Source organism: Onychostoma macrolepis, chromosome 23 (assembly GCF_012432095.1).
Source record: "Onychostoma macrolepis isolate SWU-2019 chromosome 23, ASM1243209v1, whole genome shotgun sequence".
Taxonomy (NCBI): domain Eukaryota; kingdom Metazoa; phylum Chordata; class Actinopteri; order Cypriniformes; family Cyprinidae; genus Onychostoma; species Onychostoma macrolepis.
Genome location: NC_081177.1, coordinates 8,089,019 through 8,107,785, shown reverse-complemented (window position 1 = coordinate 8,107,785; position 18,767 = coordinate 8,089,019). Strand labels below are relative to the sequence as shown.

Sequence of the window (18,767 nt, the reverse complement as noted above, 5' to 3'; positions counted from 1 at the left end):
AAAGTACATAATAAAATTGTAAAATGTAATCAAATTATTTTAATTAAAATAATTATAACAAATAAAATAAAATAATTAATTAAAATAAAATTGTAAAAATTTCATTAAAATAAAATCTGATTCAAAATATTGATCAACTATAACAGTATATAAATAGTACTAAAATAACACTGCTGTCTATAATAACAACAACAACAACAATAAATTATAATTAAAGATATTAAATTATAGAATTAAAATGAATTCAAAATAATTAATTAAAAATCATTATATAATATTAATTATAGAATATAAAAATGATTAGAAATATCATTTTTATTTTTTGCAGCAAAGTCTGAGTTTAGATGTCCATGGGACTCATGATACAGGAGCAAATATTATGTAGATATCTGTCTATAAATGTTTTTTACAGAAAGGTGATGAACTAGGTGTCAGAAGCTGTCAGAAAACACAAGCCGTGCTGTCAGAGCGCTTGCTGAAAATCATCTAAAGCACTTCAGCAAGCTCTATTTTCTGTTCGCCCAAAATATATCCACTTTCCGTCTGCCCAACATCATCAATAACAGGAACATTCGAGGACAGATCTTTTCTACTCCTGCCAGAAGAACAGGAGTACAAACACTGAAGGAAATTGAAAAGGTATCTTTAAATAACTCTGGGCTAAAGTCCACATACTATCTTCCTTTTAATGTTTCGAAAATGAAGAGAAAACATGATGAAGTTAGGAATACGATGCAGGCCAGACTCGAACTTAAATCACGGCATGAGCACCACAGCTTTTATCTTGATGTTTTCTTCTAATTTAACCTAGTTTTGCAAAGTTTGATTGCAGCGCTTAGAATTAGAGTTAGTCTTTTAGTAACTGGACTAGTCCAATTAAAGCATGAATAATCCTCGATCACTAACTCCAGTGTGAAGAATGCAGAACACTTCCTTTCTTTAGAGGATTAGCATCTTTAACAGCCTAATTACAGCATTAGACGCGAGTCAACAGCGCTATTTGTCAGAGTATCTTTAGTAGGGTTTTTCTTACACCATGTTGTTTATACAGTATGCGTTTCTGTGTCTATTCTTACCCGCTGCTGAATCGTGGCATGTTTATGCTCCATTTCTCTCTTCTCCATCGCCGAATCAATCACCAGTTGATCCAGCTGTGACAAGATGAACAACCGCTCATTGTAAGTTTGTTGTCGTCTTGTGTATCAGGAAAACATGATCATGTTTATTATCCACAGGCACTGGGTGTCTATCTGTCCGTTGTAGCACTGCACTTTCAGATGTGATGGTAAGTTAAGCACTAAAGTCAGTGATGTAATGTGGCTGATCGATGAGCTAATTAGACAGAAATCAGACCCTGTCTGAGGTGAATGTATTTCACACAGCATCATTTTTGCCGATAAAACAAGATTTCAACATTTTGAATGCCACTGTATTTTATTATTTTGAGGGTAGGTTGATTTTTTTCTTTTTTGGATGCTGAAAAATGTATCCAGGTTTTTTTTCTCAGAGACAAAAAATTACATTTGAATAGTTTTGTCATTAAAACTTGTTTTAAACTTGTATAGAATCATTTTATACTATTTTTGGTTCAGTTTAATCTGGGTCTTCACATGAGTTTAGTGCCAACTTTCCAAACAAAAATAATGCGTGACCTCAAAATTAAAACAAATGAATCAAAATTAATTAATTTATTTAAAGTTTGAAGTAAACAAAATCAATTTATGCTGTATAAGAACATACATGTTCAAATCTTACAAAATGTCATGTCAAGAAAAGATCTGTATACGACATTATAAACTAAAATAAATCGACTATAAATGTAGGGAAATGGCTTACTTTTTGGCATATAATTTTTATTACATAAAATAAATAATTTAAAAAGCAAACAAATAAATTGATTAATAAATGTATTCACAAATGTATTTATTTATTTATTTATTTACACACTGCTTTTCATTTTAACAAGCTTTATAAATTGTTAATACAAAATTTCTTAATAAATGACATTGCACATTATACTAAATGATAAATGGACTACAAAAAGAGGAACAGTTTAAACTTTTTGGGGTGATAATTAAAATTATGCAAAATACATAATATTTTAAATAATTAATTTATTACTAAACTAACAATTAATGATACATACACACACACACACACACACACACAATTATATTAAATAAATAAATAAATACATAAATAAATATTTCTAATGTAATGAATGAATTTGTCAAATAAAAATGAAAAAATAAAATAAAATAAAAAAATAAATCACTTTGCATCTGTTTTTTTCAAACTTTTTCATTTCAAACTGAATCAGTGTTGCCGAACTGGCCACCAGCGCTCAGACAGAAATCAATAGCGTATGTAGAGAACACTGCTCACCTCAGCAGCCAGTTTCTTCATGTAGGGGTCAATCTCATCCAGGAGGTTGTAGCCCTGCTGATACAGCGAGTACTGCGCATGCATGAAGGATAACATCTGCACAAAACAGGACAGATCCAGATGATGCAGAGTCCACAATAAACCTACACATTTACATCCACCATCACTGATACTCACCGCATCTAAGATCTCAAATTTCTTTTTGGCTTGAAGGACGTTGATCTATATGTGGGAAAACAGATTTATATGAAACATTCTTATATGTGACCCACAAAACCAGTCATATTAAGTAGCACAGGTATATTTGTACAATACACTGTATGGGTCAAAATCATCAGTTTTTCTTTTATGCCATAAATCATTAGGATATTAAGCAAAGATCATGTTCCATGCAGATTTTTTGTAAATTTCCTACCGTAAATATATTAAAACTTCATTTTTGATTAGTAATATGCATTGCTAAGAACTTCATTTGGACAACTTTAAAGGCGATTTTCTCAATATTTAGATTTCTTTGCACCCTCAGATTCCAGATTTTCAAATAGTTGTATCTCGGCCAAATATCATCCTAATCCTAACAGTCTGGAGATGAGTGTTTATACGTTACCTGCAGCACATAGTCCAGTGCGAGATGTCGGAAGCACTTGCGGGTGAAGTTGAGGGTGCTGGTGGCTTCCTCCACCTCGTGGGGTTTGTTTCGAGGTGCCTGGGCGTTCTTCACCTGCGCGATCTCCAAATCTTCTCTCACCTTATCAAAGTGCTTCTTCGTGTCCTTGAATTTACGCACGTCACTGAAAGTACAGATGGACATTCATTATCTGAGTAGTCTAATGAATACAAAGCTGCTGATATGGACGCTTCAATGAAGGTTTTCAACAAGAAATTTCGTTTTTGGTGAACTATTCCTATTCCAGCAGTTTCAGGGTGAACATGAGAGGCAGTTGTGCTTATTTTAACAAAATATGTCTGAAATATTAATGTTGCCTGATATAATTACACATGACAGATCAGGTGGCGCTAATAAAAGCTTCATATCGCAGCGGTCTTCCTGAAATGCCATTAGTTTTGCCATATAAATCTTCCACCCATTGCATTATCAGTGATCACCTGTGATAAATGAATAGGAATCCCATTATCCTCCACCAGGACACATCAATTATTAATGAGCTCCAAAAGTCAGATCATTATTTATAATCAGCCTGCGGGAAGCACAATAATGAAAAAAAAAAAACCCTTCTCAGAGAGTGTGTGGTCGTGAATGCTTTCATGTATAAATAAAAACAGGCCACGGCAGGGCAACACTTCCACATCTCTGACCTTTCGGAGTGATATCAGCGAGTTGATATTTTCATATTTTAATGCATGTCATTTTAATGGAGAGAAGAGCAGGTACTAAAAAATATTATTTAAATAAACTGCAGCATTTCTGAACACTTTTTTTTTTTTTACAACTAAACATTTTAGTAAGAACTTGCAAGAAAATGTATAATATTAATGTAAAAATGTATAATATTACAATAAATACAAAATTGTACTGTAAAATAATTATTAAATTAAATTATTATTATTATCATCATCATCATAATCACTATCGTATTGTTAAAATACTTCTTAATTTTTATTATTAAAGTAAATTATTGCAATAATTGTTATTATTATTATTATTATTTGTAGTCATGATATATATATATATATATATATATATATATATATATATTCACAATCCTATATCATATCTAAGCAAAATTGAATATTGAGACTGAAAACTGAAACAAACAAAAAACAATAATAAAAAAAAAAAAAAAAAACAGAATTTTTATCAGAAAAAAAAAATGCAATAAGATTTCTTCCCCATATCAATAGTGATAATATTGATAAAACTGTTTTACTTTTAACGTGTAAAATACAAGTTCTTTATCAGAGTAAGCAACACAAAAGTGTATAAATATAGTCCAGTAAACTCACTCTTTAACAAAGTTATGCAACTGCTGCTTGACTGATCTCTGGGCTTGATCAAACAGGATCTGAAAAACACAAAATAAAAATAAACATGAATAAAAAGATCACTCTAGTTTGAACCAATGTCATCTGAGTATCTCTCTCTTTTTATGTATAAATGAATATGTGCAACAATAGACAAGCCTATTTCATAAGAAAACAAAGCCAACAATAGCTCAAAATGAAGCTTAACACATTTATTAGGAAATGTTCACCAGTCAACATCCTATATTAATCCAGGAACAACATTCTTATCAACAAATTACTGTTCTATGTTTCAGAAGGTAAAGTTAGCACAGTACTTAGACCAAAAAATGACTGATTACCCTGATTACTGAGAAAAAAATGGGAAATGGGAATATTGCATGTAATGCTCCACTGTCAACACTAGATGGCACTCTGCATTTGTTTAATGTGAGCTGTATGGGATGTAAACCTGTGAGTATGACCTCCCAACACACATATCATCATCATCATCATCACAGCCCTCCGCCTCATTGAGATTCAGCCCGAGCCTCTGCACAAGGACTGAGCTGATCTTGTATGCGGAGGAAAAATAGGTCACTCGGGCAGGGTGGGAGCGACATGGAGGAGAAAGAGGAGATGGAGCAAAGGAAACAACAGAAAAACAAAGGGAGGTGATGCAAGATACTTTGCTTCAGTCACATCCACATCAGCACAGATGATCCCACAGCGCTGGACCTTCAGCGCTTCTCAAGACGCTTCTTTGCTTTACAGCTTTTTTGATTTATTACTGAGGTACCAACTATTTCAGATAAACCACCCCTAAATTACACATAAAAATAAAATGTGTCAATAAAACCATATAAGTGGGCAGCTAAGAACCGAAAACTAGGGCTTGGAAATAAGATGTTAAAATATGTTTATATATTTACATTTATATATTTTATATTTATATGATAAATATAAGAAAGATTGTTTGAAAGGCGTGGACTGAATTGAAATAAATTGATATAATGTGTGTGTCTGTGTGTGTGTACATGTTTACACACACACACACACACAATTCATAAAGTGAACACACAAAATATGTATTATTTAAATATAATTGATTATAAATAAAATTATAGATTTAGATATACTGTATAAATTTATTTTGATAAAAATGAAATACAACAAATACATTTCTAAATGTATTGTCAAATAACAAAATTCAATAAAAAAAACAAAAAAACAAATGCAATATAAATAAATAAAATAAAAAATTATTTAATATAATTTATGTATTGTTATAAATAAATATATTGTATGAATTTAATTTTGACAACTCAATTTTTAATACAATATGAATACTTTCAAATATAAATAAAATGTGCATTTGAATAATACATAAAATAATAATACGTTGTTGTTTTTTTGCATTTTCAGTGGTTATTTTGGAGGAAAAATCCAAGTGTCATTACCTGTAGCTTTTCCTGCAGAACTCCTATCCATGATGCAAACAAAATCCCACTTCAACAATTACATCAGCACAAGCAAAAACCATTTCAGATCATATTCCTGTTTGTGTTGTCAGTAAAATGAGGTAATGTCAGTAGAGCTGTAAAGCCAGATTCTGATGTTACGCCCCAGATGAATACATTTAAAACTAAGCGGTTCACTTCACACTTTCTTAGTGGGGGTCAGTTTATAGCTCCATAAACACAAGCAGAGCCCAAATAAGGTGCTTGGTGATGAAGGCCAATGCTTTTGTGCTCCTCTGTGCCTCATGTCAAGGTTTACGGCCTCCCCTACAGTTAGGCAACAAAAATCCTTCTATAAAACACAAGACTCGGTTTTTCGAGATGCCCATCACTAAACAGAGCTCTAATAGATGTCAGTGACTTATCCTGCATCCAAACGGCCTTTAAATGAAGCAGCAGGTTCTGGGAAACCAAGAACCCAACCGACCGCCCGTCTGTCGCAGCAAAGCCCGTCTCGTTCTTTGGCAGGAAGGGAGAGAAACGCCCTGTGTGTGGTCCGCCGACTGACATATTGTGGTTTAATACATTGCCAAGTGCTAAGTGAGTATTTAATCTGAGCTCTCTATGAAATCACATACAGATACCAGCTTCAGAAATGCATACTTAAAAAAAAAAAAGTATATAAAGAAAAAATAAATAAAAAGAATGCAAAGCCCTAAATAAAATAACACATATTTCATTTAATTAATTTAATTCATTAATAACAAATATTTAACATTTTGATAACAGAAATTAATTCAATATAAATACATTTATTTTAATTAAATGTGTAATATTTAAAAATGTAATAAGTTATAATTTTTGTTATAATTTTATATACATATGATTTTAATATGCATTTATTAAATATTTAAATATTATAATAATTATATATATAATAATAATAATAAATTATATATTAATGCTATAATAATGCTATTTTAAATATTTTATATATAATAATGTTATATATATATATATATATATATATATATATATATATATATGTGTGTGTGTGTGTGTGTGTGTGTGTGTGAATTTATTTTTCATAAAAGAAATAAATGAATACTATAAATACATTTATTATTTCAATTAAATGTATTATTTAAAAATAATTAATAATAGTTACACACATATATTAATTTATTTTTGACAACAGACATTAAATTGATTCAGTATAATAACATTAAATAATTATGTCATATTTAAATAATATAATGAATTTACATTAAAATGTGTAAATTTGTATGAATATATTTATATGTATGAATTTTGACAATATATAATAATTAAATTAGATACATTTCAAGAATATACTAATATAATAAATGATTGATTAATAAATAATAATAATCATCATGTTATTATTATTGATAATAATAATCATAATAATAATAATAATTTTATTATTAAAAGAAAGGTTATTTCATGCAATAATGGTGATGGGTTTGTGTTCTATTTTGGTTTTCCCGCCTATCTTGTATTGTTTTTCTGAACACATCTGTGTAAATGTCAGCAGCGTGTGGCTATGCTGAATATTGTCCTGACTGGGCTTTACTGCCGCGTGTGCTCTTGCTGGGCTAAATTCCCCTGCACTTCCTGCTCTCTGCAAACAACAGTATGAAGGGCTAACCAAAAGGTTAACTGTACCCACAATATCAAAATGCCAAGTAACCACACTGATATGTCAGTGGGTTAGCGACTTTTGTCTCTGCACGAGATTTAGGACAATCTGTAAGAACGTGAGGCTCATCAAATACCTCCAACATGCAAAAGCCCCTCACTGACCCTACAATCCCTTCCACCTGCTTTCCAGACAATTCCTGTATTGTTGGGATAAAGAGCTGAGGAAAGAGTTTCTCTTGACATAACTTCCCAAAGAACTCCCTAGACACCGCTCTTTCTTTCGAAGACCTTCGTCTTCACATACTATCCCAGCTTTTCACATCGCTGTTTCCAGTTTGATTCATTTCCTTCCTATCTCTTAATAAACATGTTGTCCTGAAATTCAGAAATTCCATTCATTCTATTATCTCTGTTCCGATGCACGAAAACATTTCATTTAGGAACATAAAAACGCCTTTTCTAGCAATATACAAAATTCACAATTATAATGTGTAAATAAATTCTATGGTAACAGCTGTCCAGTTAAGACAAAAAATGTTTAGTTCTATTTTAAATTAAGTGATAATAAAATAGATAAATGATCAGTTTCCCCAAATTACATTTTTGACAATAATACCAGATTATTTTCCCCATAATTCAACATTCATTTCTCAACAACAGCTCTTATTTTATTTTTTTTTAATTTAAAAAAATAAAAATAGAAGGAAAAAACATTAAAAGTAAAGGTGTTTACATGCATGTTTATGTTTATGATATCTGATAAAGAACATGGTTAAACATAAGCGTCTGCATGCACAAAGTTAATGGAGTAAATTATTTCTTTTATTCACATTTTAGAATAATAAAGTCATTAAAACTATGAATTATTTAAGTAAAATTTTAACTATACACGTGCATATAAATTTTAATGTAAAACTATTTTATTTTATTTTTAGTTATTTATATTTGCAAAGAAATATTCAAGAACAATTTTATATTTATCCCAAAAAATTAATTAAGCACAAGTCTATTCAAAAAAAAAAAAAAAAAAAAGTCAATGCATGCAAAACATGCAATCATTAATGCAGATATTTGGACATGCCTAATTGCATGACATTAATATATACCATATACAGTATTTATGTATATATACAGTCAAGGTCAGAACTACTTGTCCCCTTGGTAAATATGAGCAAAGAAGACTGAAATTTTATATATATATATATACACATGCATACATACATACATACATACATAGTATCAATAATGGAGGGTTATTACATCCCTGTTGTCTCACTGTAAGTGCTCTTGTGCACTGATGCATGTGTTTGTCTTTCTGCATCCATTTATATAAGTGACCCTCAAGTGTTCATGTTTATACCTCACTGCACACACTGCTCAGGTGCTTCCTGACACACACACACACACACACACACACACCATCACAGCAGGATTCAGTTCCTAGCCCTCTGATGACCCTGCCCATTAACCTCGTTTGTGATGTCATTTCCCCATGTGGCACTGCTGGCCTCTGTACAGCCCCTCTCTAAAGACCCAGTGCTCGCTTCTCAAAAGAGCTCATCAAACGGGCAGTGAGTTCACAGACAGACGGCCCGCGGTGCACGGGTCAGATTTAACACCTCAGCGAGAGCTGGAAAACAACACGCTTAGAGAATGAGCAGATGAGTGTTAGAAACTAACAATAGTCACGTCCCTCCCTAACACGTGCTGCTTAGAGCTTTCTAAAGGAAAACAAGACAGATAATTAGTCAGACTAATTCATTATTCCACATGAAAATTCAGCAAAACCCTCCTCATCCATTTTTTGTTCTTCAGTAAAGCTATAAGGTTATTTGTAGAATAATGGAACTATTGATGTTACATTGTATGCATTATATACATATACATAACACACACACACACACACACACACACAATAAACCTCTCTTCAGATCAGCATACTCATTTTGTGAAAAACAACCAAGCAATCTGAACACATTTAGATAGGAAGTGGTTAATGTGACTAATTGGCTAATTCATTAAAAATAACCAGAAGAACTAAATTTGTTTGAGTTTGACAGCATGTTGCATATAATTCCCATATGCAATATAATGTATAATATAAATTATTAATATTATAATTTATTTGTAATTAATAATAAATATTAGTAATAAATTTGATAGTATATTTGAATTTAATTTATAAATTGTATACATATATAAAATAGTATATACATAAATTATACATGCACATAGTTGATAGCATAATCTAATTTAGAAACTGTATATACGTACATATATTAAATTGTATGTACAGTACATAAACTATATACACACACACACACACTATATACAAATATTACACTATATTTTACATTAGTTCTATTACTTATATATATATATATATATATATATAAATAAAACACTAAATGCTAGTATTTGATCCCAAGGACATTTTTGTTAGCTTTTGCCAATTCTGAAAGCTCTGAATGCTCTAGATATCGTCTCTGATGACCAGAAAAGACGTTCACAACAACAGACAGAGCATCATATATGATTTACACTCAACACGAGGATCATTCATGATTCACAGCATCGCAGCACGTTAAATCATTCACACACATCACCTTCACTAGAGCAGAGCCACACATGAGGGAAAACACATTAACATTTCACGATACGATGACACCGTAAGATGTCAAATATTCATCTGAGGAGAAACAAATGAGAAAAACACCAGACGTACCATGTGGTAGTTGACAATCTCCTGCAAACTCTCGCCACACTTCTCCAGACAGTCCTGTGAAAACACAAGAACAGGTCACAGTCGTCACAATTCAAATTGGATCATTTTCATTATCAAGACCACAAATCGATTATGTGATACTGGTAATTCAATCGCATGTTTATTCTCGTATCTTCATCGATTAATATTCTGGCCCACGTTGAGTCCGTCCGACAAGGAAAACAAGCCCCGCTGAGCGTGCAACAGCTTTTGTCAAAATGGAAATGTAATTGTGGGTCTGACTTGATGTTTTTACAGTGGAAAATGCAAATAGCAGCAGGTTTTAATAAGATGCTCAACATTAGTCAGCTGGGTACAAGGAAAGAGAAGCCAAAAGACTCTTAATAGCATTTACAGATGGCGGCAACGAGTCTAACCCAACTGGCACTACTGACAGAGAGAAAGGAGAGAGTACAGGAGCCCCGGCCTGCTTCCTTTTGACTAAATCCATGTCTAATCAGGGTCAAAGAGTGTCTGAGACACTCAAAACAGCAGCCTGACGCCCTTATGTCAGAGAGTCTGCCAGTAAAGAGCTCACAATTAAAAACAGACGTGAGTTTAGGGTTGAAAAATGACTGGAATGGAGTGATTTATGGTGTACAGTTTTGCTAACTGTTCCTGAACGTTTACACTGTTTATATACATCACCACAGCAAAAGAATGCGATTGATGCCATACAATACTAGGCTATACATTTTCTTACTGCAACCTCCTCTTTGGTTGCACGAAGTGAGGTCTGATTCGTGAATTAATGATTCGACTTTTAATGAATTGATCTAAAAGAAGTAATCATTAATAATAAACTTGACTCACTCCCTGAATTCATAGTTGTGAATTTGGAAGATTTAGAATTTTTGGAATAAATAGTAGGTCTACTTAAAAAAAAAAATAAATAATAATAAATTGAATCAATAGTAGCAAATAATAATAAATAAAATATAATGAAAACTAATAATAAACAAATAAATTATACTATTATTATAATTAATAAAAATATAAATAATATATAACAAATAAAATAAATACAAATATCATATAATTATAATATTAATCAACAATTATTAATATAAATTTAATTTGATACTATATACAATTTAAATATAATTATAATATATAATAATATTACATAATGAATGGAAATGAATAATAAAATTTTACTCTATTATAATAATAAAATATAACTAACTAATATATCATAAATAATAAATAAAATTAAAAATAATACATTTAAATAAAAATAAAATTAAAAATAATACATTTAAATAAAAATAAAATTAAAAATAATAGTAATTGATAATTAATAATATTAATTAATATAAAAGTAATAATAAATAATAAAAGAAAAATAAAACAAAAGTTTTAAAAAGTTAAATTTAATTTTGTTTTTATATAATATAAATAATATTGTTTATTGTGTATTTAAGTTAAGACATCTGTGAAGCTTCTAAGAATCATTCATGGAATTCTTAGGAACCATATTTCCTTATAATATCCATTATGACTCTCGTGATCAGAACTGACAGACAAAGCAAACTCTCACACACACAATAAAATATTACCGATATCATCTGGTCCTTCTTGCACTGCTGGGATAGGTCACGGATGCCGTTGATGAAGAGTTTGTTGGCGGTGACGTACGCTTTCCCAGCTTCAATCATACCGCCACACAGCTTCACCAGCTATTAAAGAAAACAGAGAGAGAAAGAGGTTAACATAATACACAATGAACCATCCATGCGTAATGCTTTTTAGAGCATCAGCAGAAACTTTAAGTCTTAATCATAACTGCGCTGACAGAGCAGAATATTAAAACTCTTTGAAGTTTTGTAGCAAAACACAATTATTTGATGAAATATTTATAATGCTGAGTGATAAAATGAAATAATTTTTTTTAATTGATTCATAAATTAGTATATTTTTTTTTTTTTTTTTTACATTTTATTTTTAAAAGTATGCTTTTGCATCCTTCTTTAGTTAAAATGTAAACATTTTAGTTAATATTATATTACTAATATTTCAATAAGTTTAGCTAATACTATTAGAAACTAATATTTTTCTTAGTATTTTTGTTTCATTAATGATGGGGATTTTGATTTGTCTCCGTGAATCAAATCTTGCATGCAGAAGATTCATTCAGTGAGTCATTCTGAACGTTACAGTTACAGAAGTAGATGGTGACCAGTAGGTGTCTTTTTATGTGTTATTAATGAACTTGAAATGTGTCTTATTTTATTAACATTTTAGTTAGAAACAAGAAAAATTTGTTCACTTCAAGATTTGCTCAGAAACACAGACTAGTTCATTAAAAAGCATTTAAATGAATTCTTCAGTATATAAAAAAAAAGTTGTTTCTGAAGCTGTAAAGTTGTCTAAAATCATAATAAAGATCTTGTAGACTTTCATTATAATGGCATTACTATAATCACACTTCTCTTATGAGTCAAAAATATTAATGCAGTACATTTATATAAACATTAGGTTAACCGAAACCAGAAATCTTTCTTTAAATCCCACAAACACACACACACACACACACACACAAACACACACACACAACATGTGCGGTTTCATCTGTGCAGTAATTCTCCTCACTAATGTGCCAATTACCAGTTCCCACATGTAAAGGCCAAGGCAAAAATTTCCCACTTTCGCACATGCCACACATCTCAGACTCAGCGGAGGGCTTTCACATGTGGTTGTGTGTTTGCTTTGTGTCTGATGGGACACATTCTCAGATGGGCTCCATGTGTCTGTCCCCGCGTTCGAGTCTAACCCGAACCGTTTAGTTCCCTTTTCTTCCCGTATTGCTCTTTCTTCTGTATTTTATCTTCCTCTTTCTTACCTCAGGTGCTATTTTGATTGCGTCCACGCACGCACATCCAGCTGAAAATATGGGTTTGGGAAAATCTCTTAATTTCCCACACTCTCTTCATGAGTCAATCTAACAAACACAGAGAGCCTTGTTCTGCACAGCTGCTGAACAGACCCACAGACTCTGCATCTGAGCAGCCAGACGCGAGAAATAACAAGAAATTGTCATGCAAAAATAGACCGAGATGCATCATTTACTGTTTGTGAGTAAGACTCCAAATGTTAAGTTTCCTACATATGATAAGCATGCAATAAGATTCCTTTTCAGTGTGATATCTCCAACCGTTTCCCTGGAGAAAGATCACATGAGATCAGAAGTCTGTGGTGAAGTTGTTTTGTTGAGCCTGATGAAATTATCAAAAGTTGCACGTTGTTGTGATTAAAATGCATGGAAACACTAAACAACAAAACCAAATATGAGACCAATTCATTTCTCTGGATCACTGCGCCTAAAAACATGCATATCACACTACACATACATACAGTATATATACATATGCTAATCAGTTATTGCACTAACTAGGACTTTTCTATAGTAAAATATACATTTAAATAAAAACAATTAAAAACATAAAAATGAATACAAAATAAATAAAAAAAATACAAAAAATAATAATTTAATTAATAATAATAAATAATAAATATTAATTTTAGGTAATTTGTTTTAAAATCCTGATAATTTCAGGAATAAAAAAATAAATAAATTACCAAAGAAGACTTTTAAAGTGACACAGGTGTAATCTGGATTGACAGCCGTCACTTAAAGGGGTCGTTACTTCTAAAGTAACGTTAACCCTCTGCGTCGTCAGCAGCTCAGATGTCGGGAGTAAATGACGACTGCTATATTCATTATTACATCTAACAACAAAACACCTCAGTCGCTTAATCTGAGTTATCTTGTCTTCCTCTGCACCAGAGTCGACACAGTGGCGGTCGGACTGTTTACAGCTCACTCAGTTCACTCAGGGCAGGTCTAAGGTAAAACGGCCTTGTCAATCAACTATCGTGGGAGGGGCCTACAGAACTACGTCATTCTGACAGGAATCTCAGAACAGCCTGATTTGAGAAAGGGGATTTTAAAGTAGGGATTTTTTAAAAACCACTGGGTTTATTATCATTATAGGATGGATATGTACACACACTTCCAACACACATTTATTTTCAAACAACTTGTAAAGTGAATTTTGCATCCGATGACCCCTTTAAGGTTTTCAGGAACAGATGGAGATCACAGGAATTAGAGAAACGTGTGCTCGTGACATCTGTCAGCAGATGAACACTTCTTTAAAGATTATTTCACCTTCATCTTCTCATGAATGGTCTTTTTTATTTATTTGTTTTTTTTAAGGGAATGTCTCTATATTTTTAGATTAACTTGTAACATCACCATTTCTTGCCATCTTTTTTTGTATTAATATGGGGTCAATTTAACTGAATTACACAAAAACTGAATTTTCTTTATCTAAAAATGATTATAAATAATATAAATACATAATTATTTCACTGGACTGAAAAAATAAAATAAAATAAAATAAAATAAAATAAAATAAAATAAAATAAAATAAAATAAAATAAAATAAAATAAAATAAAATAAAATAAAATAAAATAAAATAAAATAAAATAAAATAAAATAAAATAAAATAAAATAAAATAAAATAAAATAAAACTACCCTAACCCTAACCAATACTTTATTTTCTACTTTTCAATTATTTCCTTAATTTTTATTGAAAATAAATGCCTTTCCGATATGATATTTGAAAAGGGAGAAAAATAGTTTGCCAGAAGGCAGATTCGAACCTGGGTCGATCGCGTTGAAAAGAGTAGAACACGTGCTGTATCCTCTGCACCACTGGAGCTGATGATTGACAGCCGTCTTTTGTAGTGTTGACTGGCCCAATCACACATTGGTGGGCGGAGTTAGTGTAAATGGCCTCTGCCAACAAGGTGGGCTATTTGCACTTAGTGTAAATAGACAGTCCGCAAAAGAAAATAAAATAAAACTGACGTCATGTCAACTGCCCAAAGGCTAGTTTCTTGGGAGCACTAGACTAGACTGCTGTATTACAGTAATGGATCTTCCTGTCGATGAGGTTCAGCCATCTTTACAGCATTTGAACAGGATTACCATTGCTATACATTAATCCACAGTGTTCCTCTAATCTCATATACCACAAATGCCTCTCCACACATGCTCTTTCTGCTCTCTAATGATAAACTGCCCTGCTTTCTGCTTTCTCAGCTGGATTTACACCAGCATTTGCACACACTGATGATCCGTAAAGCCTGAGCTTGACCGCTTGACCTTGTTGTGGGAGCGGCTGATGTCATTGTTTGGCTCCAGAGGTCTTGGAAGGTATTAGATGTGATTTCTAACAAATCTAATCTGTGATTTTCAAACATGTGGCCTAAATGCACTCTGATGGGGTCAGAAGGTCAAGTGACAGCTTTAAAGCGTCTTACTGTACCTTATCAAGCTTGGCTTCGATCTCCACCACCTCCGTCTCCACCTCATCAATATTAGCCCTGGAACACAAGACAGATGATGACGTGAATTATTTTGGCTCGACATTCACAACTTGATAAATGGCACAGAAAGGAACAAATTAGCAGCAGATTTCATAGGATCTACATTTCATTCTTCATTTCGTATTCACTCGAAATAGTTTGTGAGAATAAAAATATGACCTTACTATATTTGCAGATTATAGAATACCTAGATGACAACTACATTTGCTAAAATGTATAGTATACAACAAACACACTGCATGCATATATAAATATATATATAAATTAGTGCTGTCAAACTATTAATCGTGATTAAATCGCATCCAAAATAAAAGTTTGTTTACATAATGTAATAAACACACACATACATACATATATACACACACACACGCATGTATATATTTCAGAAAAATGTTATGTTTACATATCAAATATTTATTTATAATATAAATTATATTAATATAAATATAGACATGCAAATACACGTAAATATTTTCAAAATATATACTGTGTGTGTGTGTGTGTATTTATATATACATAATAAATATACACCGTACACACACTTATTATGCAAACAAAAACTTTTATTTTGGATGAGATTAATCGTTTGACAGCACTAATATATATAATTATAATTTTTTTTTTAATTGGATAATTAAGTAGTTTAATTTGTATACCATAAAACTGGGATTAAAAATCCAAAATAACCATTTTCATCCCCAAGATTATAACTGGACTGCACTTACTGCAACACGATGTGACACACATAGTGACAAAAATAAAATTAAAAATAAATAAAATACAAATCAAATAAAAATTCATAATAAAATTTATATTAGTTTGAATAAACAGGAAATAATATCATAAACCAAATATGCAACATAAGGTCATGTGACAAAAATAAAATAAAATTTCATAATAAAATAATAAATTTTAAAAAATCTGGATTCGTGTTGAACAAACAGGAAATAAAATCAAATATATAACATAATGAGGTCATGTGACATGTAGTGAGGTAGCATGAAATGCTTATTGTGGAATAATTCCTACTATTTAATGTTCATTGTTCCAGTTGATTTTCAAAGAACATGCTTTTTTGGCTAATATTAGTAACAAACCCTTGCACAAGGCAAGAGGCAGATTTTCCACTTGTAAAAAGGTAGACAAAAACACAAGGCTGAAGCTGCTACTGCAGTTTTTATTTGTATAAATGTAAACATGAAGTATGAATTATATTTTGTATTTCTAGATATATTTACCAAGGGTATGAATAATTTTGAGCACAACTGTACGTTCCCACAGCCAGTAAAGTATACACATTTTAGTGCATACTGTAGCAGGAGTATGCAAATAAGTCACCATTGTGTGACTTTATGGTGCTTTCATGCCGGATTTACTGTAATTATGAGCTTCTGAATAGTAAAAACCTTTCATATCTTTGTCAAATTACAATTTGCCATTTTAAGGTAGCTCCAACATGTAAAAACAACCGAAATGACAGCAGCTTCAACAGTTAAAGTCTTTTAATCTTGTAATTATGGTTATTCTGACGAGTCCTGAACACAACTGACCAATCAGATCTGGCCTTCTCTTTTCAGAAGGACCGAAATTACAAGTTGCCGTCTCCTCCCTCTGTCCATCATGCAGTCTTCCTGCGTGAGAAAGGTTTTCCCTCTGAACTGTGAGGCTGTTTTAAAGCCTCAGGCTTTATGTTAAGCCATATCACTGAGATCTGAATTATTTTTCAGACTATTATACATTCAGTAATCTCTCTGTCTCTCGCTATGCTCTGCGTGTGACGTGTTTGAGCGAGGCTGCGCTGATGCACATGTTCTACATTTAGAGCAGAAGCAATTGTGCCTCGAGTACAGAGACAGACATTGGCCATGTTCTAAAAATTTGTAAAATTAGTATTATATATATATATATATATATATATATATATATATATATATATATATATATATATATATATATATATATATATATATATATATATATATATATATATATATATATATATATATATGAAAAATAAGTAATTATAATTAATTATAAAATACACATCCACACACACACATCTGTCCAGAATTAACATGACAGTAACAAAGCACTGCCTTACGATTTTTGCCTCACAGACAAGAAAAAATGCAGAAAACCCCCCCAGAAAGATCCCCTTTAAATCCCTGTAAGCACATTGCAATTCCCTAACAGCCACTAAAAACACCTTTGCAGCTGCACAGCAATGTCTGGTAACCACCTACAAATCCCAGCATCACAGTGACGGGTTTTGCACAGACAAGCACTTCTTCAGAATATGAAAAATAATTTTTCTAAATCACAAACCAGTGTCACAAAGATATTTAATATGCTGCTTTCTCATTGAATTCAACTGTTTTTGTTCATTCTTTGTATAACCTGCACCAAAATAAAGTCTGTTTTTATCCCTACAAAAACATTTGCTCATTCTGGGAATCCTGCCCTGAATAAACCCAGGCCCAGTTTATATAATGTCTCAAGACTTGCTGAGCTTCATCTGGAGTGTCCTGCAGCTGTCTGACCTCCTGATGCGTTTCCTGGGCAGAAGCACAGCTGCCGTCCCACTCTCTTCCTCACCCGTGATCATGCCAGCTCACTGCACATGGCACTCCCAGGATGGATGCGCACGTTGCCCCCGGGCCTGTAACCATGGCAACCGTCATGGGGGCCGACCCCACATTTATAAAACCTGTTATGTCTGAGTAGATCACTTCATCTCGCAAATGAAGAGAATAAATAGCAATATGGTTTAAGGACAACATGAAATAATTTTTGACTTTACTCTATATAAAGTTCTCCACTTTCAACATTACTGTCGATATAACTAAGGCTATGTGGGTAGAGAAACATAATGGTAACCATTAACATAACATAACATAACAAATTTAATTCAACTTTTTTTTTTTATCCAATCAAATCCAAAAAGATAAAAATCAAGTCCCTACACTAAATTAGTTGTGTTTAAATAAAAAAAACCCATCATAATACAAAAGTTAAATGCACTGTAAATGCCATTTCATGTTTGTCTTTAACATATACATTAAATGGCATTCATATATATGCATATATGCATAAAGTGGTGGCCAAAATTATTAGAACAATAGTATTTTCACC

The 18,767-nt window shown here is 31.8% G+C and overlaps 1 protein-coding gene across 2 annotated transcripts in view; it reads right to left on the bottom strand.

The window, feature by feature from the left end:
* Positions 1-18,767, bottom strand: part of acap3a (ArfGAP with coiled-coil, ankyrin repeat and PH domains 3a) — a 74,690-nt gene that overhangs the window by 22,822 nt on the left and 33,101 nt on the right. For both annotated transcript variants that reach the window (XM_058764091.1, XM_058764092.1), the window contains exons 2-9: positions 15,575-15,632; positions 11,796-11,915; positions 10,198-10,251; positions 4,351-4,409; positions 2,993-3,176; positions 2,563-2,607; positions 2,386-2,481; positions 1,077-1,151 (exon numbers count right to left, since the gene is read on the bottom strand). In XM_058764091.1, coding sequence (XP_058620074.1) covers positions 1,077-1,151; positions 2,386-2,481; positions 2,563-2,607; positions 2,993-3,176; positions 4,351-4,409; positions 10,198-10,251; positions 11,796-11,915; positions 15,575-15,632 — 691 coding nt within the window. The remainder of the gene's footprint in view (positions 1-1,076; positions 1,152-2,385; positions 2,482-2,562; positions 2,608-2,992; positions 3,177-4,350; positions 4,410-10,197; positions 10,252-11,795; positions 11,916-15,574; positions 15,633-18,767) is intronic.